Source organism: Chaetodon auriga, chromosome 5 (genome assembly GCF_051107435.1).
Source record: "Chaetodon auriga isolate fChaAug3 chromosome 5, fChaAug3.hap1, whole genome shotgun sequence".
Classification (NCBI taxonomy): domain Eukaryota; kingdom Metazoa; phylum Chordata; class Actinopteri; order Chaetodontiformes; family Chaetodontidae; genus Chaetodon; species Chaetodon auriga.
The window spans coordinates 8,965,336-8,993,284 of NC_135078.1; the positions used below are offsets into that span (position 1 = coordinate 8,965,336).

General features: G+C 41.4%; 3 protein-coding genes across 5 annotated transcripts; 1 reads left to right on the top strand and 2 right to left on the bottom strand.

Annotated features, from left to right (window-relative positions):
- Nucleotides 1-55: 55 nt before the first annotated feature.
- On the bottom strand, nucleotides 56-4,451 carry seta (SET nuclear proto-oncogene a). The gene is made up of 8 exons (XM_076731254.1): nucleotides 4,082-4,451; nucleotides 2,857-2,914; nucleotides 2,358-2,500; nucleotides 2,132-2,235; nucleotides 1,913-2,026; nucleotides 1,425-1,595; nucleotides 1,050-1,181; nucleotides 56-968 (listed from the first exon to the last, which is right to left on the bottom strand). The coding sequence occupies exons 1-8, from the start codon at nucleotides 4,152-4,154 to the stop codon at nucleotides 945-947; spliced, it is 819 nt and encodes a 272-aa protein (XP_076587369.1). The 5' UTR covers nucleotides 4,155-4,451; the 3' UTR covers nucleotides 56-944.
- LOC143321107 (serine/threonine-protein kinase N2-like) lies at nucleotides 4,350-21,683 on the top strand. 3 transcript variants are annotated; one of them, XR_013077197.1, is made up of 21 exons: nucleotides 4,614-5,719; nucleotides 6,006-6,168; nucleotides 8,313-8,464; nucleotides 9,127-9,340; nucleotides 10,153-10,281; nucleotides 12,677-12,786; nucleotides 14,804-14,944; nucleotides 15,191-15,266; nucleotides 15,396-15,588; nucleotides 16,411-16,546; nucleotides 16,850-16,902; nucleotides 17,039-17,096; nucleotides 17,168-17,259; nucleotides 17,851-18,027; nucleotides 18,179-18,241; nucleotides 18,318-18,394; nucleotides 18,637-18,779; nucleotides 18,902-19,009; nucleotides 19,313-19,393; nucleotides 19,514-19,783; nucleotides 20,603-21,683. XR_013077197.1 is itself a non-coding variant. In XM_076731249.1 (20 exons), the coding sequence occupies exons 2-20, from the start codon at nucleotides 6,012-6,014 to the stop codon at nucleotides 19,715-19,717; spliced, it is 2,364 nt and encodes a 787-aa protein (XP_076587364.1). In that variant the 5' UTR covers nucleotides 4,350-5,719; nucleotides 6,006-6,011; the 3' UTR covers nucleotides 19,718-20,980. The 3 variants fall into 3 exon arrangements, 2 of the variants coding, with proteins under 2 accessions (XP_076587364.1, XP_076587365.1); XM_076731249.1 differs by having other exon boundaries at nucleotides 4,350-5,719; nucleotides 19,514-20,980; XM_076731250.1 differs by having other exon boundaries at nucleotides 5,304-5,719; nucleotides 12,680-12,786; nucleotides 19,514-20,980.
- LOC143321112 (palmitoyltransferase ZDHHC12-B-like) lies at nucleotides 20,959-27,827 on the bottom strand. The gene is made up of 5 exons (XM_076731255.1): nucleotides 27,452-27,827; nucleotides 26,540-26,673; nucleotides 25,977-26,066; nucleotides 25,140-25,306; nucleotides 20,959-24,453 (listed from the first exon to the last, which is right to left on the bottom strand). Exons 1-5 carry the CDS (start codon nucleotides 27,561-27,563, stop codon nucleotides 24,138-24,140), a joined length of 819 nt encoding a protein of 272 aa, XP_076587370.1. The 5' UTR covers nucleotides 27,564-27,827; the 3' UTR covers nucleotides 20,959-24,137.
- Nucleotides 27,828-27,949: the final 122 nt, after the last annotated feature.

The window sequence follows — 27,949 nt, forward strand, 5'->3', positions numbered from 1 at the left end:
GCTACCTAGATCTACTTTCAAAATAAGTTTCTATGCACCCACTTGAAAACTCCCACACGTGTAAACACAGTAAGTTTTATTATTATAACAAAGCAAGTTGTACACCTCAAATTTAAAACAGTTTCTTTTCCCCCCAGCGGAAAAGCGAAGTGTGATTAAATGTAAATTCTATGCCAACATGTTTGTAGGTTTGTTTTACCCATGAAGCAGTGGGGGCCAAAATTTACAAGCTTTTTTTTTTCATTTTGTTCTTTATTAAAAATGTCATTTCAAATCTCATGGATATCTGTAAAACAATACAATGAAAAAAAAAGTCCCATAGAAATGGTGTCAAAATAACCACTCTCCCCAATAACCAACATACTCCTGCCCCCACCCTCCCCCTCCCCAGCATACCCTACCCCCCTCCCCCTAAACATTACAAGTCAAAGGAATGAGCTGGTACTCGTTAACCACATGGGGAAAAAAACAGTTTTCTCAAGGGATCAACACCCCACCTGGAAAAAAGTATATGGGGAAAAAAAATATTGAGAGGTAAACTAGCGCTGGGTCACTACACCATGGCTTTAGTCAATTTACCACACAACCTTTAACAGGAGAAATTCCGTGTGAATTGTCTTCAAATTCTACTCAGGATGCCGTGCTGATTCTATTTTTATACTTTTTATTATTATTTTTGAGATGACTTTGGGGATGGTACTCACAATTCAGGGCAAAGTGCCATTGGCCTAAGATGAGTCAAAGGAGAACATGGCACCAACAGGTGAAGAGGCCTCAGAATGGAAAATGAAGCACACATATTTAAAAAATAAAAAAAAATAAAAAATAAAGAAAAAAAAATAAAAATAAAAAAACAAAACAAAAAACACCTTTGCTCCCGAATGTGAGTGGAAAAACCAAACAGGGAATAGAAGGTTGAGGGTCTGGGTCGATGATGATGCTTTTTAGTCGTCTTCTCCCTCATCATCCTGAAAGCATAAGATGTCAGCGTTAGTAAGCACTGAAAACACACTACTGCTAACGACCGCCATTTGACTTTACCGCTTTACCTCTCCGTCTTCTCCATCATCCTCTTCATCCTCTTCTCCATCTTCATCTCCCTCCTCATCTATGTCCTCCAGACCCTCCTCGTCCTCTTCGTCATCCTCACCTTCACCCTCCTCGTCATCCATGTCTGGAACCTAGGGATAAGAATCACTTTCAGCACCTGTTTGTCTTTCAGCTATAACCAAACTTCAGAGAAAGTCTCCTGCCCTGGTGGGTGGAATACATGTTATCAGCATGACACAGTGCCTGGAATATCCGCACGGAGATAAAATTTAAGTGAACAAACAGACACCTAACACGTGTGCTTATTGTGGAAAGTGGCAGCATGGGAAATTTATGCCACCAGCAAGGACACATTAACCTGGTCGTAAACTTACCAGGTAGTACTGCAGAGGGTTTGGCCAGATGTCGTCCTTGATGACCTCCCCAAGCTCATCAGCACCGGCATCAGCGTGATCAGTGAACCAAGTGAAGAAGCTCTCTGGCTCTTCATGTTGCCTCTTCCTTCCTGCTTTGTTCTGTGTCTGACTGGAGCGCTTGGTCAGATCCTACAAACACATAGAGAAAAATAAAATGCCTGACTGAAAATTTCCAATATGCAAGCACTCCAGTAGGTCAGGTCATACTGGTTTAATATTTGCTCTTCATTAGTTAACAACTCGAAGCTTGCCTAACAGCTTAGAAAACAGAAATCTCAAGGCAGTTGTAACTGAGTGTATATAAAAAAAGAAAAATAGTTACTATGTCAATTACAAAAATAAAGACATTCTGAATGAAGATCTTAAGAACACGATTGGTCGCAAGCAAAATGAAGTCTGAAGTGTTACCACTCAAAAAATAAAAAAACCCTCGGAGACACACATACCTTTCCTGATTTCCATTTGATTTCTGTTGACTTTGAAGATGGGTCTCCGCTCTCATTCAAATGGAACTCTTTGGAAAGTACTTTGTTTTCGAAGTACGGATTTTCGTCGAAATACTGAAAGACATAATGCACCCCGGTAAGAACAAGAAAGAGAAACAAGAAAAAAAAAACAAACTTGCTCCTCAATGCTACGCGTGCATGATACGCTACAATACTTACAAAATCTATTCTGTAGCCTGACTTGATGTCTTCAAACTCAGTCACCTCCACTCGGCTCAGGTAATGAAGTGCTTCTTCATCCTCCTCCCCCAGTAGGGCAGATACTGTGGGGGAAACCAATTATATAGACCAGATGTTAACTTGAGTCACTGTCCAAATCTTACAAACTTTTGTCATTGTGATTTCATTACAGACAGAGTGTGGCAATAAAAGCCTGACAGCTCACCTTGTGGATGGTTGACAAACGTGGTGACCCAGAAGTTGGGGATTTTGGCGATCAGTTCTGACCTCTTCTGAAAGAATGGCTGACGGAGTTTGTTGTATTTCTGTTCTACTTTGAGGATCTCCTCACTGGCTTGCTCATTCAACCTTGGGGGGGGGGGGGGGGGGGACAAACTTAAAAATCAGTTTTGACTGTTCATGCTGATTGAGTGTACAAAAAAAAACCCTAAAAATTTGTTATCAATTTCAGTTCTGTAATGTGGTCAATTATCATTTTTACTTGGGCTCAGGGGTGTTTAACAATGCATCATGGCTGGCTGAGATTCTGCAGGTTTTCATGTCAACCACAGCTTAAAGCATCTGATTTCACCAGTAAGTTCCTCTTTCTTTAAGAGATGTGCTAATCACCACCTAGACTTAACTGTTGGAATGAAAACCTCAAGCCTAACAAGGACAACGTGTAACATCCCTAATTTATAATAAGTTGAAAAAGATCTTATTACCTGTCAATTTCATTTTGAACTTCGTCAATGTGTTCAATAGCTTCTTGCTGCTCTTTCTCTGTGGAAAAAGAAATAAATGTGTTACGAAACCAAATTCATTACACTCAAGTTTAAGCACATCAAAAGTCCGAAATGGGACATTCATACAGAAATAAAAATAGAAGCTTTTGTCGACAAAACGTGTATTCGCTGCTCACATACGAAACTGGGCGTATATGGATGTCAATTTGCTATTAAGGAGTTAGTTTTTTAACCTACAACTAACTTTTACAGTATTTCCGAAAACTGTTCGAGGGATATTTTACTACCGCAATAGTTGGTGTTTACAGTTGCAAATGCATCGTTAGCACGCGGTAGGTAGCGGTCGTTGTCAGGTTATCATTCAGAGAGAAAGCCGGGCTCCCCCGGAGGTCAGGGTAATATGAACGGCCAATGGCTGCAGCTCTAGCGGCTCAGACACTCAGTTTCCTGCCGGCTGCTACCAACAAGGCCGCGTGGTTTAAATGTGGGGCATCTGACTGCACACACAGCGCCGCGATAACGTGAGGAACCGAGCTAGGACAGATGCCAGAGTAGACCCCGTATCAAACAGTTGCACATACAGCGGAGTCCTGTATCCTGTTGTCTAGATGCAGTAATTATCTAGTTTTACTGATTGCGGGACCGATGGATTTAAATGTATTTTGACCAGTAACAAAACATAACGTCGTCAGCTAGCGTTAAATAACATTACAATAACAACACTAGCTGGCTAACTGCTAATGCCCAAATGAAATGGCCAACTTTTTCGGTTACTATACACCATAATGGCAATTTAAACACGGATTAGTCACTTCGAAGTAATTTTACAACAGCTCACAGAACAATGATCCTCCAGCATCGCGTATGACCACTCAGTCAGTAGCCAACGACACAACTGGCCACGCTGATGATGCTAAATCAACTAGCTAACATGGCCTCTCAGCACCGGTCTGAACTGAACAACAGCAGCCAGAAGTAGCGGCATGCTAATAAACGCGTTAGCTGATGAGCTAACTGCTGTTCTTGAAATGTGAACATATGCAGCAACCGCTGTGGTCAACCGCAGAGTTGGAGCCGGGGCGTTAAGCAAAATCAAAGCAATTCACACAATAATTACTAACAATATTGAACCCTTTGGCAATGCAAATTATGTTAGAGAAGAAAGTGAAAATGGCGGTGAACAGGAGGCCGCCATTCCCCTTACCGGAGGTTTCGTCCGCTCCGTCATGGTTCGAGTTCAGCTCCTTTTTACTCACTTTTGCCGCCGAGGCCGACATGTTTTCGCAAGCTCGGGTAACTTACAGACGTCTGAGAAAATAGCTGGTAGCTTTGAATCTGGTTTCTCCTTGAACAGGAGACCGTTAATTCGGCGTAAAGTTCAGCGTGCAAAGCCAACAACGTGCTGCTTTCCACACAATGTAGCTGCCGATGAGCGAGGAAGTCACAGCAAGCGCTGCTCACGCGCTCCTTTCATTACGAACGCGCCTCACCGAATGGAGAAGCGACGAGCTCCGCCTCTCAAAATAGGTCTCAATACTCGACTCCAATTTGCTGATTTACTATAGTCTCTTCTCTTAAAATTACACTCAGAATGAACTGAACGTCAAATTATTACTTATATTTTTTCTCAGAAGCCATTTGAAGATTATTTGCGGCCAAAAATTACGTTTATTCAGGCCAGGCCAAACCTTCAGTTGGACCGACTCGCACTTGCGCACTTTATAAAGATGCTGAATATCAGTGGAGCAGGAGCCTCTTTCTGGTGGTCAGTGCTAATTAGCTCGTCCGTCACAGTTTGTCCAGAGCTAATTGTTTGTGTTTGCTAAGAAAAGGCCGAATAAACAAGGATACTTAGCTTACGTACTTTTTCGTAGTCTTTATAAACAAAGCCACGTCTAAATAAAAGCTTAACATTTCCTTTTATCGAGGAAAACCTTTAAGATACTCGACGTATAATTGCCAACTGTACCGTGAGGAATGACAGTGTGTCCTCTCATGTCTACATGTTATTCATATATTAATCGCTTTCAGTCGGTCAGCTATGGTTTGACTGGGCAACAGACAGCTAGGAAGAAGACAACCACAGAGCTGTCATGTATGCAGGTCTTGGAAACATTCACAGTGGGATTTCACGATACTGTCTATAGTAAGCTGCATGTCCGGGTTCATGTTCGGCACACCATAGCTCTTTGATTTCCCACCCTCTGGATGTATGTTGGCGATGATCAGTACGGTTATTAATGTCTCTCACAGCCCTTCTTGTCAGAGCAGGTTAAACAAATCTCCTCAACACTGCAGGCTGATCGCTGCCTTGTCCCGAGGAGAGCAGCAGCAGCTCTGTGTTTGTCTTTTGGTTGGTGACAGCACAGGAACATGTGGTTATGCAGCGGCCAATGCCGAGCCCAGAGAAAGCGATCAGCACTGTCAGACCAGCAGCAGCGGCAGCAGCAGAGCTGGCACAGGAGAGGAACTCTGTCGTCCTCCTGCAGAGAGAAACCCCCATAAAAGAGAGAGAGAGAGAGAGAGAGAGAGAGAGAGAAGGGGATTTGGTTACAGAGCAGAGGATGAGGATGCAGTGGGAAGGAGATGCTGCAGAGGAGTCTGCAAGGAGGGAAAAACAAACAGGAGGACAGGCTGTGTGATCCTGGTTTCAAGATGTAGAAGCTGCATCAGAAGAGCCCTCACTCACAGTGTGTGTCTGTGAACGCACCATAACATCAGGGGACTTGTGTTTCAAGGATAGTGAAGGTGGAGAGGCGCAACACAAGAAGTCCCCCCTCCACCTCCACAGAGGATGACAAATTAGTCCTTATTCAGCAAGGAGCGAGAGCATCACCCTGAGGTTAGTGAAGTGCAAAGTCATACTGTTTCCTCCTGATCTGAACACGTTGTTCTCACTTATTCCATCTCTTCTTTGGCATTTGTTATTGTCCAGTATGGAAATGAGTTACATGTGCAGCACTGCTGCTGGTGATTTCCTCACGTTCTGCCACTTGTTATGATAAATCACGCCTGTATTGAGTCTGGGTGTTGTTTACGAATGTGCTCCCATCCCAGCTGACCTGTCAGGGAAAAAGCGTGGTGATGAAGTGGGGCTTGTTGACTGTTGATGTGATGTCGTTATCCAGGATCAGATGTTGTCCACAGCACAGCAGATGCTGCAGGATAGCCGCTCCAAGATCGAGCTGATCCGACTGCAGATTATCAAAGTCACCCAGGCTGGCAGCAGCAGTGGCGGCGGGGGTGTTGGAGGCGATGGTGGTGGCGACCAGGAGAGCTCTACACATGGAGGTCAGAGTCCTGGGCCGTGACCCCCTTTCAGGGTCACTGGATGTCAGGAAGAGCATTTTTTACACAGACAAATTGTCAGGATTTGTTTAATTTTAGAGGCATGCATTGTTTATGTAAAATTAGAGCTATTACCAGCCACCATAGCAACTGCAACAACACCAACACATCTGTAACAGTGTATGGCTTGTTTGTTACAGTCAGATTTTCTAAATGTAGAGGAGTTAGCTGTCAAACCAGAAATCAGAAACAAGCATAACAAACATAAAGGATAACGACCTATTGGAACAGTGATGCCATTTTTTGGCTCAAAAACCTTGAAGGCCTCTTAACCTCCAAATCTCAAATCTGTAATTGAACTATTACAAGTGTGATAGGGGCTCAGGCTGGAAATTGAGAAGTGAAAAGTAGAAGCCTCAGCATCTGCTAAAGAAATCACTTAGTCATCGGTATTGATAATCAATTCAGTCACTCCCTGAAGATACTATATGTCATGGTTACGTGTCCGTGTCTCTTAAGACAATGACCATGTGGTGTCAGAGGTCAGCGTCGTCCCTCTGTTTCAAGGGATCACAACTTACAAAGACTTTTGTTTAGGGAGTGTAAAGGTAAACTGGTTGAGAACTGTTTGGCAGAGGTAAAAGAGGAGGTTATGGGTATGAATACTCTGTGAAATTGTAGCTGTTAGATGTCAAAATAACAATTTTCAAACTTTTCTCTTTGATGTATCTCAGCACTTTTGCAAGCATGGTCACTTTTGCAGGCATTGTTTCTTCTAGATTTGTGGTTTGGAAATGTTACACTTTAATTCACGATTCAGTTCAATTAAAGGTGGTAATGTATGCCAGAGCTTCCTTTTCAGTGAAGAGGTTTGGGCTGACATGCTGCAACAAGCTGCAAAAAATGTAATACTTCGAGTAAAGTTTTCATGGCCCCAGAAGCAATCTAGATGTTTTCAAAGTGTTTCCAGTCAGAAAGTGCATCTTTTTGGTTTTAAACAGTTCAGTTCAGCCTGTTAGAAACTTCTGTTCAGAAATATCAGCACATGTATCAAAAGCCCATATTGGTTGAACCGTGCTTCCTGCCAACTGTCATCTTTGTGGGTGTTACTTGTATAATCCCGAAAGTGAAACCGCTCTAACGCCATTAATAGAGACAGAGAGTAAATGTGACATTTAATTCTTAACAGGAGATGTTCGGCATTAGAAAACTCTAAAATTAACACTTGCAGAATGATTCCTGGCGTGAGAGTAAAAGAGTATGAAATACAAGACAAGTAACTCTGTACCTTGTTTCCTTGGTTCATATTCTCTTTCCCAGACCTCTGACCTCCTTTCCTCTCATTGATTCCTTATAATGTTGTGATCTGCCAGGAATTGAAGTCCTCTCTGCTATTGCAGGAAGTTAAATTCACTGTGTATCCAAGACAAATGCTGATACGTTGATTTTCAGCGTCTTTACGTGGGAAAGCAACACATATAATGAAAATACAGATGAAATAACTTCTGTCACTGCCAACAGAGAGCAGAAAAAAATGAGAAAATGTTGAGATATTTGGAATAGAATTGCTGCTTTTCCTTATACCCCATACAACAATACAACATACAGAGGCCATTTATCCATGTTTATGGCTCATAGGATGTTAATCGGTGCAGATACTCCCCCAGTACACTATTTGTTTATCAGAGAATCATTCAAGCTCTTCAGGAAAATAATGATGACTGGATCAACATGTTAAAACTAGACATTTGTAAGTCAATTTTACAAAAGAGCAGCAAGAGCGAAAAAAGAGGATTCTCTCAGTCTTAAGTGCCACTTTTATCTAACTGTTTTTGCTCCAGTGCTTGTCTCCTTATTTTAACTTAGCAGCAGGGTTTTCCTCCCAGTTGGTTTTTATCTCTCCTTTTAGAGCTTACCTACATTTCAGATAAGTGTCAGCTAAATGCCAGAAACATAAAAAAAAGTAATGTTAAGACCTTTGCCTGGAGCACAGTGACATTTCAGAGAAAATGTCTCACTTCATCTTCATAAATATTGATTGCGAGAATGAGAGGTTTCAGTGGCGGTCTTTGAGAATGCATTGCTCGTCTTAAATGAATTCCTTCATCCTGAAATACTCTCTCTCCCTCTTTGTACCTTCCTCACAGGGATGTCTCCAGTCACTGTCAGTGCTGCGGACGCTCGTTTGGCAGAGCTGCAGCACTACATGCAGAGAGAGACAGATGCGTTGGTGCTGGCCAAAGATGTGGTTAAGCAGCTGGAGGGAATCTCTTCGCTGGACCAGAAGGCGCTGGCCGAGGTAGGACTCTAAATCAGTTTCACTCTGAGGAAGCTCAAGTTCAGGCGAGACAGAATGCTGATTTTAATTATGGTCAATGATTGTTACCAAGTTTGGAAAATGGGGCAAAACAAGAATTCATGGATATTGGCTTTCAACGACACATTTCATGTAACTGCACACCCCATCTCTTACCGATTAACTGCATTGTAGAATAATTGTCTGGCCCATTCTCTTGTCAAAAACGAGTACAAGTTTCCAAATAATTTCATTAATGTCAGGGTGGAAATGCCTCTGAAACAGCCTTCACATCACTGACACTCTCCACTGAAACCAGACTGATAGTCAGCAGACAAAATTTGGGATTCATAAAAAGTATGTTTGTTAAGAACCTTTGAGGACCACACCAGAGCACATTACTGCTGACCATTCTCCGGTGCGTCCTGTAGAATTTTCTGTTTTCTCTCTCTATATATATATAAAACGGACACTGATTGGATCAAACCTGATATTCAATAAGAAATACAAAAGAAAAGAAAGAAAATCAATTCTAGTTAAAGTCTAAAGTCTGGAAAACATGTTCATGTTCAAAGTGGAGCAGCACTGACTATATCCCAAAATACCAAACAGCACTATGTTAAAAACGACCAAACATAACAACACAATGTTTATCTTCCCGTCAGGCTCAGTCCCGGGTGCAGGAGTCCTCCCAGAAGCTGGATCTTCTGCGGCTGTCCCTGGAGAAATGCCTAAAGGAAAACAACCAGGAGCCTCTCAAGCAGCCTGCAGCGGGGGTCAGCCCTTCAGACGGACCCCCGTCTCCCTGTAGCGCCAGACCTGGATGTCCCCTGTCCACCTCCCCATCCAACTTCTCTATCAGACCTGCCTCCTTAACTGGTACGTATAACTGCAAATTATGCTGTTTCTGAGCAATACTGACAAAATAGATCAAACAGATTTTTTGAATGGTTTGAATAAAGTCAAGCATTTTCCCTCATATCCGGCCTGATTTGTTGATTTTGCACATCCAAATGTTTAAAATGCACATTTTTATACCAGATTTACTTCTAAGAGATTTTTTTTGTGTTTTTTCACTCAAGTACGCAGCTGTTCTCTGTAGTATCATGGACACCCAGTGTTTGAACAGGGTTTACCATACGCTGACCTCTGGCAGTGGATAATCAGGACATGTAATCTGCTGGTTTTGGACAGTTCAGTTGTAAGCCAGTCTCTTCTTGCACAAGGCAAAAAAAGGCCGTTTGATGATGTAACAAGGAGACAAATCCTGGAGTTGCTCTGTTGGCAGCGAATAATGAGAGCGAGCCTCAGAGTGGTGAAAACACTCGGGGTGATTTTCTGCGCCACAGCTGTAAGCACTACAGTGAAATGAAGAAAATGAGGATGTGAATGCTCAGTGTGCAGCTCCAGACAGCACTGATTAAAGGCTACAGTCCGAGAGATTTATTCATGCTGGCAAATGAAAGGTGTTATTTTGAAACGCTGTGTTCATTTTAGTCAGCTGTCTTAACTGAGATTCATTACCAGGCACTAGAAACATGCTCCAGTGCTCAAAACCAACAGCTTGTGTGGAGTTACCTTCACACTTAATAGTAAAACTCATTCCATTTAGTAGATGCTCTCATTGTAAACTGAGAGTCAAATGTTCTGTTGTCCAAGTCCAAATTAAATTTTCTTCATTATTTTTTCAGGGAAACTTGAAGTCAGGCTTCTTGGATGTGAGGATTTACTACGACCTCTGACAAACCCAGAGCAGGAAAACCATCTGAATCCCACTGAGGACAGTTCACCAGCTGCTCACAGGACCGACGAACCCTCTGGTAAGAGGACATTTTACACTTTACTGTCTCCTGTTGAAGATACTGGACAGGAGGATAAAATATCACTGATCGCTCAAGAACAGTTGAATTCTTACAAAAGGTAACAAAATAATAACAGCAACAGTAAAAAATATATATGTAAAGGAAAAGGTTCCGCTTTATTTTACAGTTCCCAGTATGTTCTAGATAGAACTATACCAGCATAACCTAGAGTGTCTTGTAGTCAGTGCACAGCTGGCCTGAGCTGGAATACAATACTACTATGGACTATGGAGCTATTTTCTAATGACAAATGAATAATGAATAAATATTTACTTGGATTTAAATTGAGCTATTCATTAGAAAAAAATGATTAGTGCATTCCCCTACAACTCAGAGGCAAATGAGAAGAAGTATTAATTAGTCCTTTAATTAGTGCCAAATTACATAATTATTAAAAAAAAAAAAAACTTGGAAATTATTAGGAAAATATGTGGAAACACATAGAATAAAGTGTCCCAAAAGAAATGAGAACTGATAAAATGATAAACACTAAAATGCAAACAGCCTCAGGTCATGAAGTTTAAGTGTATTCACAGCTGTCTGTGAGTCTGAGTGTGAGTTGAGTTAGTTTGTTGTTTTGTTTGCATGGATTTACAGTTGTTACAGATATTAAAAGCTTTTTCTTCAAATTGGAACACGCTTGTTGTAAAGTATGAACTACTTGTATAGAGGTTAATCTAATATGACAGCCAGTGTGCTTTTTGTATTTTATCACATTATGTCCTCTGCCGAGGATGTTGGAAGGATGCCCTCTCAAAAACTCATTTGCTAAATGGTCTCATATTAACTTTTCAGAGCAGAAAAGACAAATGACAAACAAGTATGAAGTGATTATAAGTTTTCAGCTTTGGAAGTAGGAGAGTTATTACTCATTCACTGTTGAGTTTTCCTGTTTGGCTCAGTGGGAATAGCATGCCATTAAAAGGATTAAAGTTTTGGGTTTTATTCCCGCTGGGGTGACCCACACTAACTTTATATTTAGCTGCTGCTCTTAGTTGTAGTGCCGACAGTCAGGAAATGAACATGAACAGAAACCCTTTGGTAGCATCTTCTTTATAAGGGAACTGAAGGGACGTCACTGCTGTTCATTGTTTCCTTCGCAGTGATGAATTTAATCAGTATTTTTTCTATATCAACAATGAATCAAATGACTACATTCATTATGAGATTTAATCATTTGTCACTCGTGAGGAACCCACTGAAAATTCCCAGCAGCTCTGCTCACCTGCAGAGCTTTTTGTCACAGTTGTACCTGTGTCAGCTGATGAATGGCCTGTTCTCCGGTTCATCGCTCCTTCACCTGTCTGTTCTGCTGCTGTTCCTTCATCTTCGGCACATCTGCCCCTCATTTCCCCTCTTGGTCACTTGTGTTTATATATCCGTGTTCCTGCTTTCTTCCCTCCGCTTCCTGTGTTTTCACCTGCTCCCTGCTCACCTGTCGTACCCTCTTGTTTAACTTGTCACACTGCCTTCCCTTTGCCTACTTGTAAACCTGTTTCCTATCATGTGTGTTTGTCTGCATTTGAGTCCTCCTCTGGACTCAATCAGAGGACTCTAGTTGTGACATTTCTAGCCTTTTTTAGCTCCTTGTTTTATTTTTACGCACATCAGAGCTGTTTCCAGCAGCTGTTTTCAACCGACGAGCTCTGATAAACCCACAGTGCACATTTGCAGAGCAGAAAACAGCAGAGAGACACAGGGACAGATGAGCTGGTGAAGACAGGAACATCCAGCAGCTGAAGAGTCAGACATTTTTCTCAGGAATTGGTGGAGACCAAACATGAGCTAAAATGAGATTGAATAATTCATCAGGTGGACACAAACATGACTTTGAATGGGATGATAATGTTGCTGTGTGTCTGCTGGATGTGGAAGCTGGAGTTTTATTGGAACATATGTCAGAGCTGTGAGTCTGCCGACTTGCTGGGAAGGTATTCTATATCAGAGTAGTAAAAAAAAAAAAAACAGTGAATGAGTTCATATAAATTAAGTGTCCCTGCCACAGCACTTTATTAATATTTGGGTTTTCGTGCAGCCACAGGCTTAAGATGCTTTATGTTTTTGTATAAATGCTGTTATGTTTTGTCTGATGATTTTTGTTGGTTTTATACTCTATTCCAGAAAACATTTAGTTTGAACTGTTAAAGTTGTTCACAGTTGACGTAAAAAATGTACTTGAACTTCCTCACTGATGGTGATGTGGAAAAAACACTAAATACACAAGACTAAGGTGCATATGCTGCTGTAAACTAAGTTCATCCACGCGCAGATTTTAACTTGCTCAACTGGTCAAAGATGTTTGGATCGAGCCTGTGAATATTTGATTTCAGTGGAGATGTTTCCTCTCCCTCAGCAGAGATCAGCGCGGTGCTCAGGCTGGACACCAGAGTGGTCGGCCGGACAAGCTGGGCAGCCGTCAGCAGGCTGAGCTGGGATCAGACGTTCTGCATCCAGCTGGAGCGGGTGAGTGCAGTCACAGATGTGCAGTTAGTCTGTCGGCTAGTGAGTGTGTTTACACTAGTAGAACATTAGAATGTCCTCTTTGATATGCCTTTGCCCTGATGTTGATCATATTGACGTTTGACATCCACGTGAAACATGGAGAAACCTTCTTCCCTTCCCTGAGCAGAATGACACTTGAGCAAGCTTCACTGGACCTTTTGAGTTTAGATTACCTTGTTACTCATTATATCTTCAGTTTTGCTGAATGACTTTGATGAAACTCGAGTGGACGATGTACCTGCAGACATGATCATCAGAAACATGGATCAGGTGTTTACGTGCCACAGTATCCTGGTTTCTGTTGTAATACTCCAGCTAGCACATTCCTGGTTCTCAAACGAGGATTCAAGCTTATCCAGCGGCCTGTGTTACAAATCAAATGCAGCTTAATGTGGTTCTCTTTGGATTACCTGGGGATCCTGGGTAGCTGGTTATGAACTGACTCAGTTTTTACAAGTCAGTCACGATGCTGGTGAGTGGATCAGCTAACATGACGTGACACGAGTCGAACCCTGTTAAAGTGTTAGTTTAGAGTTACTGCAAAAATCTAACATCATCTGGGATATTGTTTGAAATTCATCTTTTACCCTGAAAGCTAAATGACAGTCATTAACAAGAAATACAAAACAAATTCAGTCAGTATGTTTGATCATTTTTGGGAATGTTTGTGATGCAGAAAGTGTAATAGAAACTCAAACAATAGCTCCACCACAGATTTCCCATCATTTAAACCCCCTTTACTGTAAGCGAGCTCCCATTAGCTGTGAGTCATTTTTCATGTTCATTCTGATCCGCACCACCCACGCTCAAGCAGACTTTCCTGTGTATTTACTTCCCTCTTGATCATCCTGTTTCAGCCTGACAGAAGTTGAATTGCAGGCACAAGACACCATTGAAAGTTCTCCTTGTTGATGAATGTGCAGGACTTGGCCTCTGTGATACAGGTGCAGGTACAAAAAGCACCAGCAGCTCACAGGCTGTCGTAACACTGTATGTGCTGACATATGTGATATGCAAACCACACGACCTAACAGACTGTACAAGGGCACCATGCAGGACAGACACTACATGGGAAATGTACACAGGCACCTGACATATGAAACAAAAGTAAGATGTATGGACAGATAGGGTGTTAAAAGGTTCTTCAGTGATGAAAATGATAAATTGATTTACTCAAGCATTGACCTATTTTGAGGTACTTGGGGCCATTCTGCATAATATGCACTCCAATCTTTGATACTATATTTTTGCTGCTAGTTTTACTGAAGGAAAACATCCAAATACTGTTCCACCACTGTTCATATACCTGCTATACGTTCAACATTGAAGCTGTGTCTCAGCGGTAGGAGGTCAATCCTCCTAACAGCAGGAGAAGCTGTTGTGCAGCATGTTTCCCTTACTTGCAGCAGCTGCACTGCACTGGTTTCTTATTGTTGTAGTTCTGTCTGTGGCCAGCAGGTGTCTCCCTAATACCTCTAGATATTCATTCATCTCACAATCTCAGTCATTTATTACACAGAAAATGTACTCAAGAATTGAAATGGAGGTAAGTGCTAGCTTGGGGTTTCATTTAATTTAAACTCAGCTTAAACTTTGAAATCAGAGAAAGAAATCCAGTGATCCAGTTTCAGATCCTGCTTTATTATTCCCTCCGATTGAAGAGAAACATTTCAAAGCTTTGTTTGTTTGTGTTTCATGCTCAATTTTAATTTTGGAAACCTACAGAATAATACAATCCTGGCAATTAATAATAGATATTACTGGAATATTATTATCAAAAAGACAAAAGTCAAAAGTAAATCTGTCTTTTGAATATCAAACAATCAAGGCCCAAATTCATCATCCATTTAATTAATGAATTACATCACTCCAGTCAGACCCTCAGTCGAATTCTGTTTTGGTTAAATTCACATCTGTCAGTTGTTGTTTGTGTTCATTGATCGTGTGCTTGTTATGTTTGCTGTCAAATTGCTGATAGTCTCGAGAGCTGGAGGTCAGTGTCTTCTGGGGGGACCGGAGGGCGATGTGTGCAATCAAGTTCCTGCGACTGGAGGAGATGCTGGACAATCCGAACCACAACCAGTTAAGTCTGGAGCCACAGGGCCTCCTCCATGCCAAGGTACACACAGCGACCTGCCCGCTGCAGGACAGCAAAGGTCCATATTTCTGGGCAAGAGTAACTCTGATGGGAAAATGATTAAATTAATGTGACATATCATTTTTTAGGTTTCTAAGTATGTTAATTTACACATGGTATCAATTTTGTTATTTAACAACTTAAAATATATGTAAAATGTTCATGAACTCTTAATCCAGGCATAAACTCAAGCGAATGTCCCAAAACAAAATCTCATGGATTTTACAGCTTCAATTCATTGACGCTGTTGTTGAGCGGCAGCCGAAACTGAGACGTCAGAGATGTATCTTCACTAAGGAGAGAGGTACAGATGAACGGCCGATGCACGGATTTCAAACATTTCTTTTGTTGTTTCTGTTTCTGCAGTGTACCTTGGTGCTATGAAGCATCTCAGTATTGAAATGATTCTGTGAGCAATTTCTTTCTTCCTCAGGGAAGAACTTCCTCCGAGCAGCCCAGATGAACATGAATTTTGCCACATGGGGTCATCTGATGATGAGCATCCTCCCTCGCTACAGCTCCTTCACCACATTCAGCTCGTCCCTCTCTACGACCCCCGACCTCGTGGCCAACAACACCCCACGTCCAACTGAGAAGGAGCCTCAAACCACCACTCCACTGCCAAGGTCGGAAATAATCTCAGCATCATAACTTAAGCTGACATTGTGCTCGATGGTATTTAATAGAGAGCAGCAGTAGGAGAAGTGTTCAGGTACTAACACTAAAATCACAGTGAGAATATACTGCACTGCAAGTAAAAACCCTGCATTCAAAACTGTCAGTATCATCAGTAAAAGTAAACTGACTCCCTGTCAGTGTTTTATTACATAATGATGTTTCAATTAGTATTACTGCTGCATTAATGTGTGTGTTGCATTTTACTGTTGTAGATGTTTAAGGTGGAGCTCATTTAAATACTGTTGGGTAGTTTAATCGGCAGCAATGCATCATCTTCTATACATCATGTGACTGTATTGTGGCAGGGTATGAAAAAGTGTAATCTGAAAAGTAACTAGTAACTAAAGCTGACAGACAAAGGTAGCAGAGAAAAAGTATTATATTTGTCTCCGAGATGTAGAGGAACAAAAGTATAAGGATGCGTAAAATGGAAATACTCAAGTAAAGTACAAGTACTTTGAAAATACAGTACTTAGCAGTACTAAGTAGAGTAAATGTGCGTAGGTGTGTAAACCTCCACCGAAGCTGTTAATTCCCAACTTGCTTTACAGCATCCTCTGCAACGGTATGTTTGTTTACTGTTTGGCTTTGGGGGTTTATTCTGTGACAAAGCAAGTTGAACATCCCACATGTTGGACCTTCAGACCAACACTTTAGTACCGTGAGCCATCACATTTTAGTGTGGGTGGATCCAGTTGGAATCAAGTTGAGGACCAATGACCGCTGAGGCTGAAACTTAACAACTGCCATGTTTCTGTTGTTTTGTGCAGCGAAGCTCCAGTAATCAGACTGAGTATAACTGAGGATCAGCCCTCCCCCACCAGCCAGGACCAGGGAGACAACACCTCCACCATCATCACTGCGGCACACAAAGCATCATCTGTGCCTGCATTGCAAGAAAACCTGGTAAGTGATTACTGATAAAGCTGCCATTCGGGACATGTCACTACAGTTTGAATGTCTGGGTGTTTTCTCTTTACTTTTACACTTTTATCAAAAATGAAAGAGTGAAACTGTAGTTTTTTTCAAAACTCCACTGGAAGAATCCAGTCAAGCAAAGCTCTCTTTGAGGATGACAGAAATACATGAAATACTTGCAGTGGATGACAGACAAGAGGAGAAACATCTGCAGACATCCTGATGATGGGATGTGATTAATGTCTGTTCAGATTGAATGGTGAAATGTTTTGAACTTGTCTCTGGTTGCAGTCATCCATAAACAACAGAGAAGAAAGTGAAGATCAGCCTGTATCTGCTCTGAAGTACGTACACACACACACACACACACACACACACACACACACACACACACACACAACATTCACTTCTTATCTTATAAACTGTAAAGGTTAAGGGTGAAGCGTGACCTTTATTACCCGTTTTTGTCTTTTTCACAAGGATGCAGATGGAAGATTACAAGTATATTTCAGTTCTGGGCAGAGGACACTTTGGGAAGGTAACAGCTTTTCACCTGTTTGATCAAAAGTTCTTGTCGTGTTTGAGCTCAGTTGGTTGGTTTGTGTGCAGGTCCTGCTGGCAGAGTTTAAGAAGACAGGAAAACTGTACGCCATCAAAGCCTTGAAGAAAAAAGACATCGTGACTCGTGATGAAGTGGACAGGTGTGTGTGTGTGTGTGTGTGTGTGTGTGTGTGTGTGTGTGTGTGTGTGTGTGTGTGTGAAAGGACTGGGAAGGATTTTAAAGAGTCAGTTGATCGAAATAACAGAAAACTTACAGGTTTTGGGAATTTTCTACAAAATGACAGTGCTTCAAAAGAAAAGAATCAAATGCCAATGATCCACCTGGAGTAAGGCTTTGTACTGATTCTGTTCATCCATTTCACTTCATTAAAGCCTGTTTAACAGAATATAGAACTTTCATTGATTTCTCCATTAACAAACCAGCAAAGCCATTACAGCAAAATAAGGACAAATGAAATGATCAGTGGGTTTAAACAGAGGAAAAACAGAGCTAGAGTACTGTATTTCTTAGGTATCTGTATTTTAAAAAGCACTTTGAAACAATGTGTATCATTTTACCTGCAGACCCCAAGACTGTACTGAAAAACTGAGTAAAGGTTCCTCAGTATGAGCTAAAGCTTTACAAGAAACAGTAATCCAACATTCAAGACATTCAGTCAAAGTCTAAAGATGGCAATCTGTTATACAGACCTAGGAAATATAATATAGGAGTAACTCCTGTCAATCTGCAGCCTCATGAGTGAGAAGAGGATCTTTGAGATGATCAACGCGTCTAGACATCCCTTTCTGGTGAACCTCCACGGCTGCTTCCAGACCAGCGACCACGTCTGCTTTGTCATGGAGTATTTACCAGGCGGCGACCTCATGATCCACATCCACAACAACGTCTTCACTGAGGCCCAGACCAGGTTCATATGTCCTCCTGTTGTTTAAAGACTCAGTATGTGTTTGTCATTTATATTTTAGCATGTTTACACTGACAGAGCATCAGACACTAAAAACTATCAGCTGTATTGCTTCTCTTGTAATCGATTATCTGAAATGTATTGATGTGTGCAGGTTTTATTCAGCATGTGTCCTGCTGGGCTTAGAGTTCCTGCATCTGAATAAAATCATCTACCGGTGAGTCACACTGGCTGAGTCACTGTACAGCTATGGTAGCTTCAGCTGTGGTGACATGTACTGTGTGTTCTTACAGAGATCTGAAGCTGGACAACCTGTTAATGGATGCAGATGGATTTGTGAAAATAACAGACTTTGGTCTTTGTAAAGAAGGTGAATTGATTTAACACACCGTCTATACATCGACTGGCTCCTCCAGCAAATGCACATGCTAGGACTTGTTTTTGACCAGTTTATTCACTATAACTTAACAGATTTTTTTTATACTACTACTAAGTCAGAAATGGTCAAATCCTACACGTAGACATTTCAATCACTCAAACTTATGAGTCTTAACTTAAAGTTTACTCTTCTGAAGTCAGCCTGTGATGATTCCTTTGTCATTATCTCGGCAGGGATGGGTCATGGAGATCGGACCTCCACATTCTGTGGGACTCCTGAGTTTCTGGCTCCTGAGGTCCTGACAGATGATAACTACACCCGAGCAGTGGACTGGTGGGGGATGGGCGTCCTCATCTATGAGATGCTCGTGGGAGAGGTTGTTAAACACGTAGTCAATTCTCTACGCTGTTGTCATACAGGCCTTTCCTTCTGTCACTTTCAAAGCTTTGAATGAAAGACTTAAATCACTAACTCAGCATCTCTCTGTCCTGCTCCCAGTCTCCGTTCCCTGGTGAGGATGAGGAGGAGGTGTTTGACAGCATTGTCAATGATGATGTGCAGTATCCAGGGTCTCTTCCTCCTGGTGCTGTCTCCATCATCCAGAAGGTAAAAGTCTCTCATCTGTTGCTCTCCCAGCCTCGCTGAACTATTAGTTACCTTGTGATTTTCCGGTGCTAAGATATGACCATAATCACTGCAACAGAGAAACAGTCAAACAGGATCTGGCTGCTCATGGAATTTCTGCAACACCTTTGAATATTCAGTCAGAGGAAGTTATTTTAAATGGAGAACGAACGGCGATAAACTTTGACAAAGTCTTTGGTGAAGTCTGCAAATATCAGGAAGAAGCACTGCCAGGAAGTTTTCTGAAAAACACAACATTAACAAAGCTGGATCATCCGTCTACAGCTGCTGAAGAAGAATCCTCTGAAGAGGCTCGGAGCCGGAGAGAGGGACGCAAACGAGGTCAAAGGAGAGAAATTCTTTGAGGTAAGTCAGTCTCCCTCCACCTTCTGTAACATCACATATTCTCTTATAAATGCATGACTACAACATACTTTGAGTATGAAGGGTAACTTCATTGTGCTCCTGGTGGAACTTGTCTCTCAGACCATCGACTGGGAAGGCCTGCTGGCCAAGAAAGTAAAACCGCCGTTCCTGCCGTCAATCAAAGAGTCCATGGATGTCAGCAACTTTGACAGCGAGTTCACTCGACTTCAGCCCATCCTGTCGCCTCCCTCCAAGCCCTTCAGCCTCTCTGCCGAGCAGCAGGAAGCCTTCGCAGACTTCGACTTCTGCGCATTGCATGGATGAAAGACGAGCTGAAAGACCAGGGTGGGAAACTACCACCAGACCCATACATTTGTTTTAACTTGGCAGGTAACCAACCATCATCATTAATCATAATCAGCTCCCATACAGGCAAATAATTCCAGAAACCAGCTGCTTTATTTAGGATTATTTAGATAAAACTTAAAGCTTTAGTCTGGTGTTGTATTAGTTGATTAATGAATCTATTGTCATAAAATTAATCATTGACCAATTTTGTAACTGATTAACATTTTTGATCAAGTACAAATTCTAAATGTTCACTAATTACAGCTAGAAATATGAGGATTTGCTTCCTTTTGCTGTTCCTTGTCATTTACATGAATACTTTTCAAAATTGCCAATAAGCACTTTTTTACGACCTCACTCTGATCTGTGGTGACGTGGAATGGCCATTGGTGACATAACTTTGACAGTTTATAGACTTAATTGAATAAGCAAAAAAAAAAAAGAAAAGAATTAAAGGAACAGTGTAACATTTTTGGAAATAGTCTTATTTGCTTACTGAGAATTAGATGAGAGGAATGATGATTTTTTTTTCTGTTTTGCTGCCAGTAGCTTCATATTTACCGTGCAGACATGAGAGTGGTATCAATATTTCATCTAACTCTCAACAAGAACGCAAATAAGCAAATTTCACAAAATGTCAAACTATTCCGTGAAAAAGGGATGAGATGATTGGTTAGTTGGAGCCCTAAATTGTTTGCAAAGAGATTATAAGATAGAAAGTTAATTTTTGAAATCCAGAAATCCGAAATCCTGGCCCAATAATCCTTTCATTATTTGTATCGATCAACCCTTCAAGTCCCTGTATGTATTGTCACTTCATCGTCTGGAGCAGTAAATGTCTCACTTACTTACCCCTTACAGAAAGTTTCCCACCTTGGTCTTAAAAGCACCACCAAATGAACACCGTGGATTTCTGCGGCTTAGTTGTTTTCAGACAGGACACGACGTACGACCCCATGGCTGATTCTGCTGACTGTTCTCACCATCATCCAATCCTCAGCCGATCATCGATTGAGTGACCAGGCAGCATCTTCTTTTGTTTTACCAGAGCAAAGAAAGCGATTGTAGCCCTTTATATTCTCTGTGGACAGTCAAGCTTTTTTCTGACCGTTCCTGCAGTAATACAACTCTACCCTCACCTGTTATATTAGAGTTATGAGCTTTGGTCAGGTGAAATGTACAAACGGATAAAACAAATGTGAAAGAGGATGCTTGAAGAGTTTATAACATTCTTTATTATAATTTTATAGTTTTATCTCAGTACTCCAATACAGGACAATTTGCTATGTACCGGTCCAATACAGGGGTTTAAAAAATAGTGTAAACAAAATCTTAAATTACAGTAGAACACTTTGTCAACACTGATAATCTGATTTGATTTGAGGTTGTTAAGAAATATCTTGGCTTTCAGTCAGTATTAGCGACCATTGTTCAATGCCAATCCAGTGTTCGTCTATTTGATGTCATAATTTCGACCGCTTTTCCTCTTGCTAGATTCCATAATTTTGCTAAATTTGCACCTGATACACCAGTCGTCAGCTCTGCATGTCTGTAAGCTGCCTTATGCTGCCTCAAAAAAGTTAACACATAGTGCTGACTCAGTTGCTGGTGCGTCAGTCACAAACTGGGCATAATTATGTGATGTGATAAGAGGAAATGTTTCACAAATCATGACAACATGATGACAAAGGAAAACTACATTGGCACAAAGAGGAACATAGAGTTGCATCAACACTGACTGAGACACTTGATGGAAAATTTTAACAACATGACAAAGGGTTCAAATCAGTAGGCTCAACAAACGACCAGAGTTAAATCAACATCTCTGACAAACCAAAGAATTACTTCCAGTATTAGCTTCAACAAATTTGTTTTTATTGTAGCGTTGTCTTTAATTGCAAGAGTTCAGATAAGCAGATATATCAGTATCAGCACATTCATCTGCTAAATGAAAAAAAAAAGAGAAAAGAACATTATTGTATTTTTTAATCAAATATTTATCTCAGTCTCAAAAATCCAGTCCTGCTATAGTAGTCTCTACTCTGCAAAACCTTCCAGTTTCAGCTTCGCTAACCAACTGTTCAAGCTAGCTAATCTAGCTACCTGGCTAGGCTAGCTCCTTTAGCAAAGTCACTGTTGATGTTAATATGCTGACGCTAACTAGTTTCCTGCTAATCAAACTCAAGTTTGTTATTCCAACAGTGTCAAAATGTAGCTGGAATAAAAAAAAAAAAAAATCAAGACGTTGCAGTAAAATAAAATCTCATTCTTCCAAACTGACAAGCTGCCACTGATGAGCTGTTGTAGCCTCTTCCTGCATCCTGTGTGTCGAGGGCAGAGTCAGCTTGCTTTGTGGCCTTTGCTTATTAAATTTATTTCCGATATTTGTCCCTCAGACGTACAGTATGTGCTGCCCTTTCTATGCATCACTGTGACAGGCTTCGCCCACTGCCTTGACCAAACAAATGAAACAAGCTAACCCAATTTCTGGTTAACAAGCTTTTTTTAAGATGTTGAATCCAACATGGAAACATGTCATGTATTTGTCAAGTCATTCCCTCGTAGCAAAGACATGCGCACCCACATATCAGTCTCCTCCTGACCAACTGTTTTCTGTTACAATGGTAGAAGTGCATGGCACCGTGGTGAACTTGTGCACTAGAAATCATGTAATTGCTAGTGGTATAAAAGAAGCCATAGAGATTCTAATATAGCCATAATATTAAGAAAATGTATGTATTTTGAATTTAGCAAATCATATTCTGTTATACGGAGCTCTAATGATGTCAGTCCAATAAATGAAGAGGAAGAAGAGCGGCGGCAGGGACAAAGCTGAAGATGCATATTTTCAAGCTTGCAGCTGATATACTGAAATTAAACAGGACACTTTAAAGAGTAACTTAACACGAAATGCACTTTTATGAGTGAATTATATGTACAGTCATTTAATTGATCCGGTCACAGCTTTCAGTAATCAAGGCAACAGCAGAGAAATACTGAGTAAATCCATCATCTCAACCCAAAACAATCTGTCACGTCATCTTGTGCCAAACTCCAGCGTTTGGCCTCCACATTGATTAAAAGTAAGACAGATGTGTGCCTGCTCTCTCAATTTTTTTTCCAGATGTTTTGGCAGGTTCTGAGATCACAACCATTTTTCACTGATAAACTTAAGCTTCACACTTTGCACTCAGGACCTTCAGATCATGGCTGTGTTAAGACAGCTGGATGCAGCAGACACTCAGCCTTGCTGCTAATTTGTCCCAGTGGTCACTCATGGTACTGCAACAAAAAATACCCCCACAGCCCAAAAATATTTTCCCTGTAGATCACCTTTCTAAAATAGAAATATATTTGTCAGAGCGTTGAAGGGTAGGGTGGGAGCTCTTTATTTGAGAGTATTTTTGATTATGTGAGGGAGCCACGTTCAAGCTGTAGCAGGGTGTTAAGATGCTCTTTAAAGAAATTGCACCACTGTCCTGAAACTGAAAAGTTCCAAGTTTGGATCTCCTGAGTGTCCCTGAGTATGATACTGAACCCTCAGCCTGCTTTGGAAAAGATTGTCAGCTGGATTATTAAAACAGGACAAGCGGCCGGTGTTGATTTAGCTGCTGTAGCACTTTAAGTTCATGCTGCTGAATATTACATATTACTTATGTGTCAGTACTGTATTATATGTATGTATGTGAAGCATCCTGACGAGGAATGTCAGTCTGTACAGATGTACTCTATAAACAAAATGCATATCATCAATGTTTTAATGTCCTCTTGTTGTCAATAAATACAAACAAAACAAACAGTAAAAGAATTGTTGTATTTGGCTCTCTGTGTGCAGGTTATCTCACAGTTAAATTCAATTTTAAGAGTAAAAATAAGTACTTACAAACAAGTTACGTTAAACCAAAGGCACAAAACATTAATTGGACATAAAGGCAATTTAGTGTTGTAGTGGAGGGGTCACCGCTCTCATGAGGCAACAACAGAAACATTTACAGACGAGAAAGTGGTGACCAAACCTGAGAAAAAAAGGGTTTCAATCAAACAAACTGACTTTTTTTCTGTCTTTCAACAACCCGGTAATTGATTAGAATTCTGTTCTTTTCTAACTGTGAAGGAGAATTGGGAGAGTGTGATGTGCATCAAAACACCCACACGGAGAAGTCTGGATTACTTCTTTAAATTAAAATAAGACTGCAGCCATGCTAGCGGTTCTGCATGGCTGTGCAAGAGCACTGTGGTGCTGTAAGATAAATGCTAAAGTTAGCATGCTCAAAAAGATAATGCTAACATGCTGATGTTGAGTAGGAACATTTACCTTGTTCCTCACCTTAGTATGTTAGGTTAGTATGTTAGCATGCTAGCAGGTCTGGATGGTGATGTACCGCCTGGTTGGAGGTCAGACAGAATTTGGAGTGTTTGTGTTGTACATTTGCTCCCACACCACTGTCCTGCAGATGCAGAAGAAATCCCACAGGTTGCAGAAGACACCACGGTCGAAAGGGTTTTCCTCGTTTCCACAGTTCTTCAGGTACGAGATCCTGTGACGTGACATGAACTCCCAGGTGGTGCAGTTGATGGAGACCAGGTAGAGGTGGCAGCCCAGCAGCAGCACCACCACAAAAGAGAAAACACCAACAACGCCCAGTGCTGCCAGCAGGAAGCCGTTCACTCTAAACCACAGCTCCCATGTGACGCTGGGTGAGATGCCAGACCTGAAAGATAAACACTTGAATTAAAGAGAAATACAACTACTGGTTATGTTTATTTTGAGGGCTGTTCCCTGCCCTGAACAATGCCTTGCCACTGTAAGTTATGCCACACTGTATCCATGGACAGCAATCAGGTCTCTAGACCTCATCAGCTGACACAGTGAGAGACCCAATAGATGGCTCCACAACTGCCATCTGGCCCAGTTCATAACTGCTGGTATCTTTCACAGGAGCCAAGGCCCTGCCGTCAGTTGTGTGGTGAGAAAGAGATTTGGGGTCTGGCCAGCATTTGTGAAGGTCCTAAACATAAGACTGGGAGGGCGGCAAAGACGAAAATGAATTTCTGCCTCTAAGAGACGTGTGTGTCACTAAACCTACAATCTACAACAAGCTTCACAGCAGTTCAAGTCCTTCAACTTAAAGCTTGCAAGATCAATTCTAAAATGAGGGTCACTTGCACTTCCAAACTGCACACGAGCAACACATTAAAGCTCCTGTTTACATGCCAAATGTAAACAGAGACTAGTCTATTCTGAAAACCTCCAGCGTTTCCTAACGTCGTAGAGATAAACCCTCAGAACAGAGTACACTGTCACCATGTGACTATTTTTCACTGACTCATTATTAGACAGCAGTATTGGACCAGATAAGGCCATTTATCTGAAAGAGTACAAGCTTAGCAGACATACAGAGCGATGTGAAGAGCCCACAGCAGAGCAAGCAGCTGCACCAGCAGGTAGACGATGAACCAGCGGTGGTTTCTCTCTCCCACACAGTTCTCGATCCAGGGACAGTGGTGGTCGAAGCGGCGAACGCAGCGTTTGCATGTCTGACAGTGTTTCGCTCTCATTGGCTGCTGCTTGAAAGAGAGTTGAGGAGAGCAAGAGAGAGAGAGGTGTGGTTTTAACGAAGGAAAAGTTTAATAACTCTTTCAGACTATTCATCTTATTTTGATTGTACCAAGGTTGCTAAAGTTGGATAGTTTTAGAGTCATGCACTGGCCCATTATGAGAGAATGAGCTTCCTGATGCTGCTGCTTATTTGCTAGTAACACATGCACAAATTCATACAGTTTTCTTAAAATTGTCTGCATGACTGCATTCTGATTTCTCACAAGTGTGACTTACACCTCAAGTGAAACTCCTGGCATCTCATGACACTTGATCCGAAAATATCTCTATTAATGCATCCAGGGCAGCTGTGGCTCAGGAGGTAGAGCGGTCGTCTGCTAATCAGGAGGTTGGTGGTTCGATCCCCGGCCTCAGCAGTTCACATGGGCAAGATACTGAACCCCAAAACTGCCCCCAGTGTGCCATCGGGGTGTTGATTCATATGTACATTGCTTTGGATAAACTAATTGTAATTGTAATCTTGTTGCCTCTGAGGTCTGGTGTGTTTCAGTGCGATTACACTGATCTGAATCATCATGCATCAGGGTCACAACATAATTGTTGTAAGGCTTTGAGTTGAAAAGGAAAACAAAGTAAAACAGTAAAGACTGTTGGCAGCAGGAAGCAGCTGGTTACCTGCAGCAGACAGTATCCGCAGCGCCGCAGCCGAGGGGTCGGAGACTGAGGAATCATGGACTCCATTTCTTCGTTTGACCCCTGAACGCCCTGCACAACACAGATTCACGTGATCACACATGTACACATATACCTACGCACACGCCATCCACTGCGACCTTGACTTACATTGCATGTTTTAGTCTGTTTACTAATGATGACATACGCTCACGTCTGTGCTGACCATTTTCTATAGGAGACTGTAGGTTCATCGATCAGTTCCTCCACACCAGGCAGGCAGTGTTTAACAGTTTCGCGACTCTATGAAAATCAACTTCCACAGACTTTCAAACTGTTTTTGTCAAAATAACACCATTATTGCACTAGTTGCCTCATCATTGCCACATCACATACTTGAAAGCAAACAAGTGATTTTATATGCTGGTGGAAACTCCAGCTTTTGAGGCTCGGGAGTGAGCTGCTCAACACCGTAGTACAATTAATGATCAGAAATACACTTTCGCCTTCAATGACATCTGTGTCTGCTTGTTTTTGGTGGTCTGGGTTTTGTTAGTTAATCTCACCTTGACAGTGTCAGTGAGGACGAAGCCAGGGTCCATCAGAGAAACAGCAAAGTATAACAGCACCGACAGCACAACCAGGAGGAAGAACAGAGCCGGCAGCAGCAGCTCCCCTCGCTCCTCACACTTCCGCAAATCTGCGCGCGCACACACACACACACGATACAACAATAGAGTTTAACTAGTCCAGTCAAATATGTTGTTTTCTCAGGCTCTAGAAACTGAGGCAATAATATTTGGAATTTAATTATTGGTGCTTCCATCCAATATTAAGTCTAATGTACGGCTGCATAATGTGGTCTGGAACAGCCAAATAAGTTCAGAAAATTGTGTTAAACTATATAACAATATTACCTCTTAGTAATAAATTTACGTCTCAGTCGTATATGTCCTCTGTACCTTTGAAGGGAGTTTTCAAAAGTCTGAAAAATATCCCTGATGGCATCTAATGAAAGACACTACTACATTATGGAAAATGTAAGATCAAGTGTTTCTGCAGCTTGACTGATACCAGACAGTAAAAATCAGGATGCCTTGGCCTCTGCTGTTAGATCTGTCTGCTTTAAGTCAATGACCTTTTCCAGTTCATTTAAGCCCATTTGTGCAATACTAAATCACTGGAGTATCCCTTTAATAAATATTAGCTGCACCTCCATGGCATAAGCACACCCATAGCCTTAGTGATGCCTTTCATGCCCAAAGTTTTCTTTCTTTCTGTTCCTTTATTTACTGAGAAACAACATGAAGCATAGAGCATAAATAATATTCAGTTCAGGTGCATATAGTGGTGTTTTGAATGTTAAGGACAATCCTTAAACAGCTAAAATACTGTTTAAATTTAGCAACACCAGTGGAGGTCCATGTCCCCGGCAGCACCACACATGTATAATGTTTCCCCACTTAGATTGAACTTACCAGTGTTGTGCAGAAACAGTATGAGGGTCACAGCCCAGGTCAGCAGGGTGTGTGTGGCTCGAACCAGAAACCCGCTCCGAAACATGCTCTGCACCATTTTAATGTGTTTCATTAGCACCGCAGCTAACTAGCAAACTGTTTAGCTTCGTTTGTAGTTTTTAACAACATAGCTAAGGAGGTTAAAATTACGAAATAAAAACAAAAAAAACATACTGAAACATTTTAACTATGCCACGACATGAAAGTGGAATGTATGCAGTAAAGTAATGCAGCTAGTTAACAGCTAGTTTACAGTCGTAAATGTGAGCTTTTTAATATCATTTTTGTCTAGTAACATTCTGTCCATCCTGCTGTTGCCGCTTCCTTGTTTTGATACGGGCAGCCGCGTAGGACAAACTACACGAATGAACACTGTCCGATAAAGTCAAACGAATATTTATAATAGTAACCCCACGTCAGCTAAGTGACATTACAAATCTGATTTTTATCGTTCATTGT

Coding starts and splice junctions, on each gene's coding strand:
- seta (XM_076731254.1), bottom strand. CDS start 4,154: ATGTCGGCCTCGGCGGCAAAAGTGAGTAAAAAGGAGCTGAACTCGAAC. Junction 1,596..1,912: donor TCAAATGGAAATCAGGAAAG/GTATGTGTGTCT, acceptor ATGTGTTTGTAG/GATCTGACCAAGCGCTCCAG. Junction 969..1,049: donor ATGATGGAGAAGACGGAGAG/GTAAAGCGGTAA, acceptor TTATGCTTTCAG/GATGATGAGGGAGAAGACGA.
- LOC143321107 (XM_076731249.1), top strand. CDS start 6,012: ATGTTGTCCACAGCACAGCAGATGCTGCAGGATAGCCGCTCCAAGATC. Junction 6,169..8,312: donor GGAGAGCTCTACACATGGAG/GTCAGAGTCCTG, acceptor CCTTCCTCACAG/GGATGTCTCCAGTCACTGTC. Junction 12,787..14,803: donor TCTGCATCCAGCTGGAGCGG/GTGAGTGCAGTC, acceptor AATTGCTGATAG/TCTCGAGAGCTGGAGGTCAG.
- LOC143321112 (XM_076731255.1), bottom strand. CDS start 27,563: ATGAAACACATTAAAATGGTGCAGAGCATGTTTCGGAGCGGGTTTCTG. Junction 26,674..27,451: donor ACTGTTTCTGCACAACACTG/GTAAGTTCAATC, acceptor GTGCGCGCGCAG/ATTTGCGGAAGTGTGAGGAG. Junction 24,454..25,139: donor TGGGCTCTTCACATCGCTCT/GTATGTCTGCTA, acceptor TTTATCTTTCAG/GTCTGGCATCTCACCCAGCG.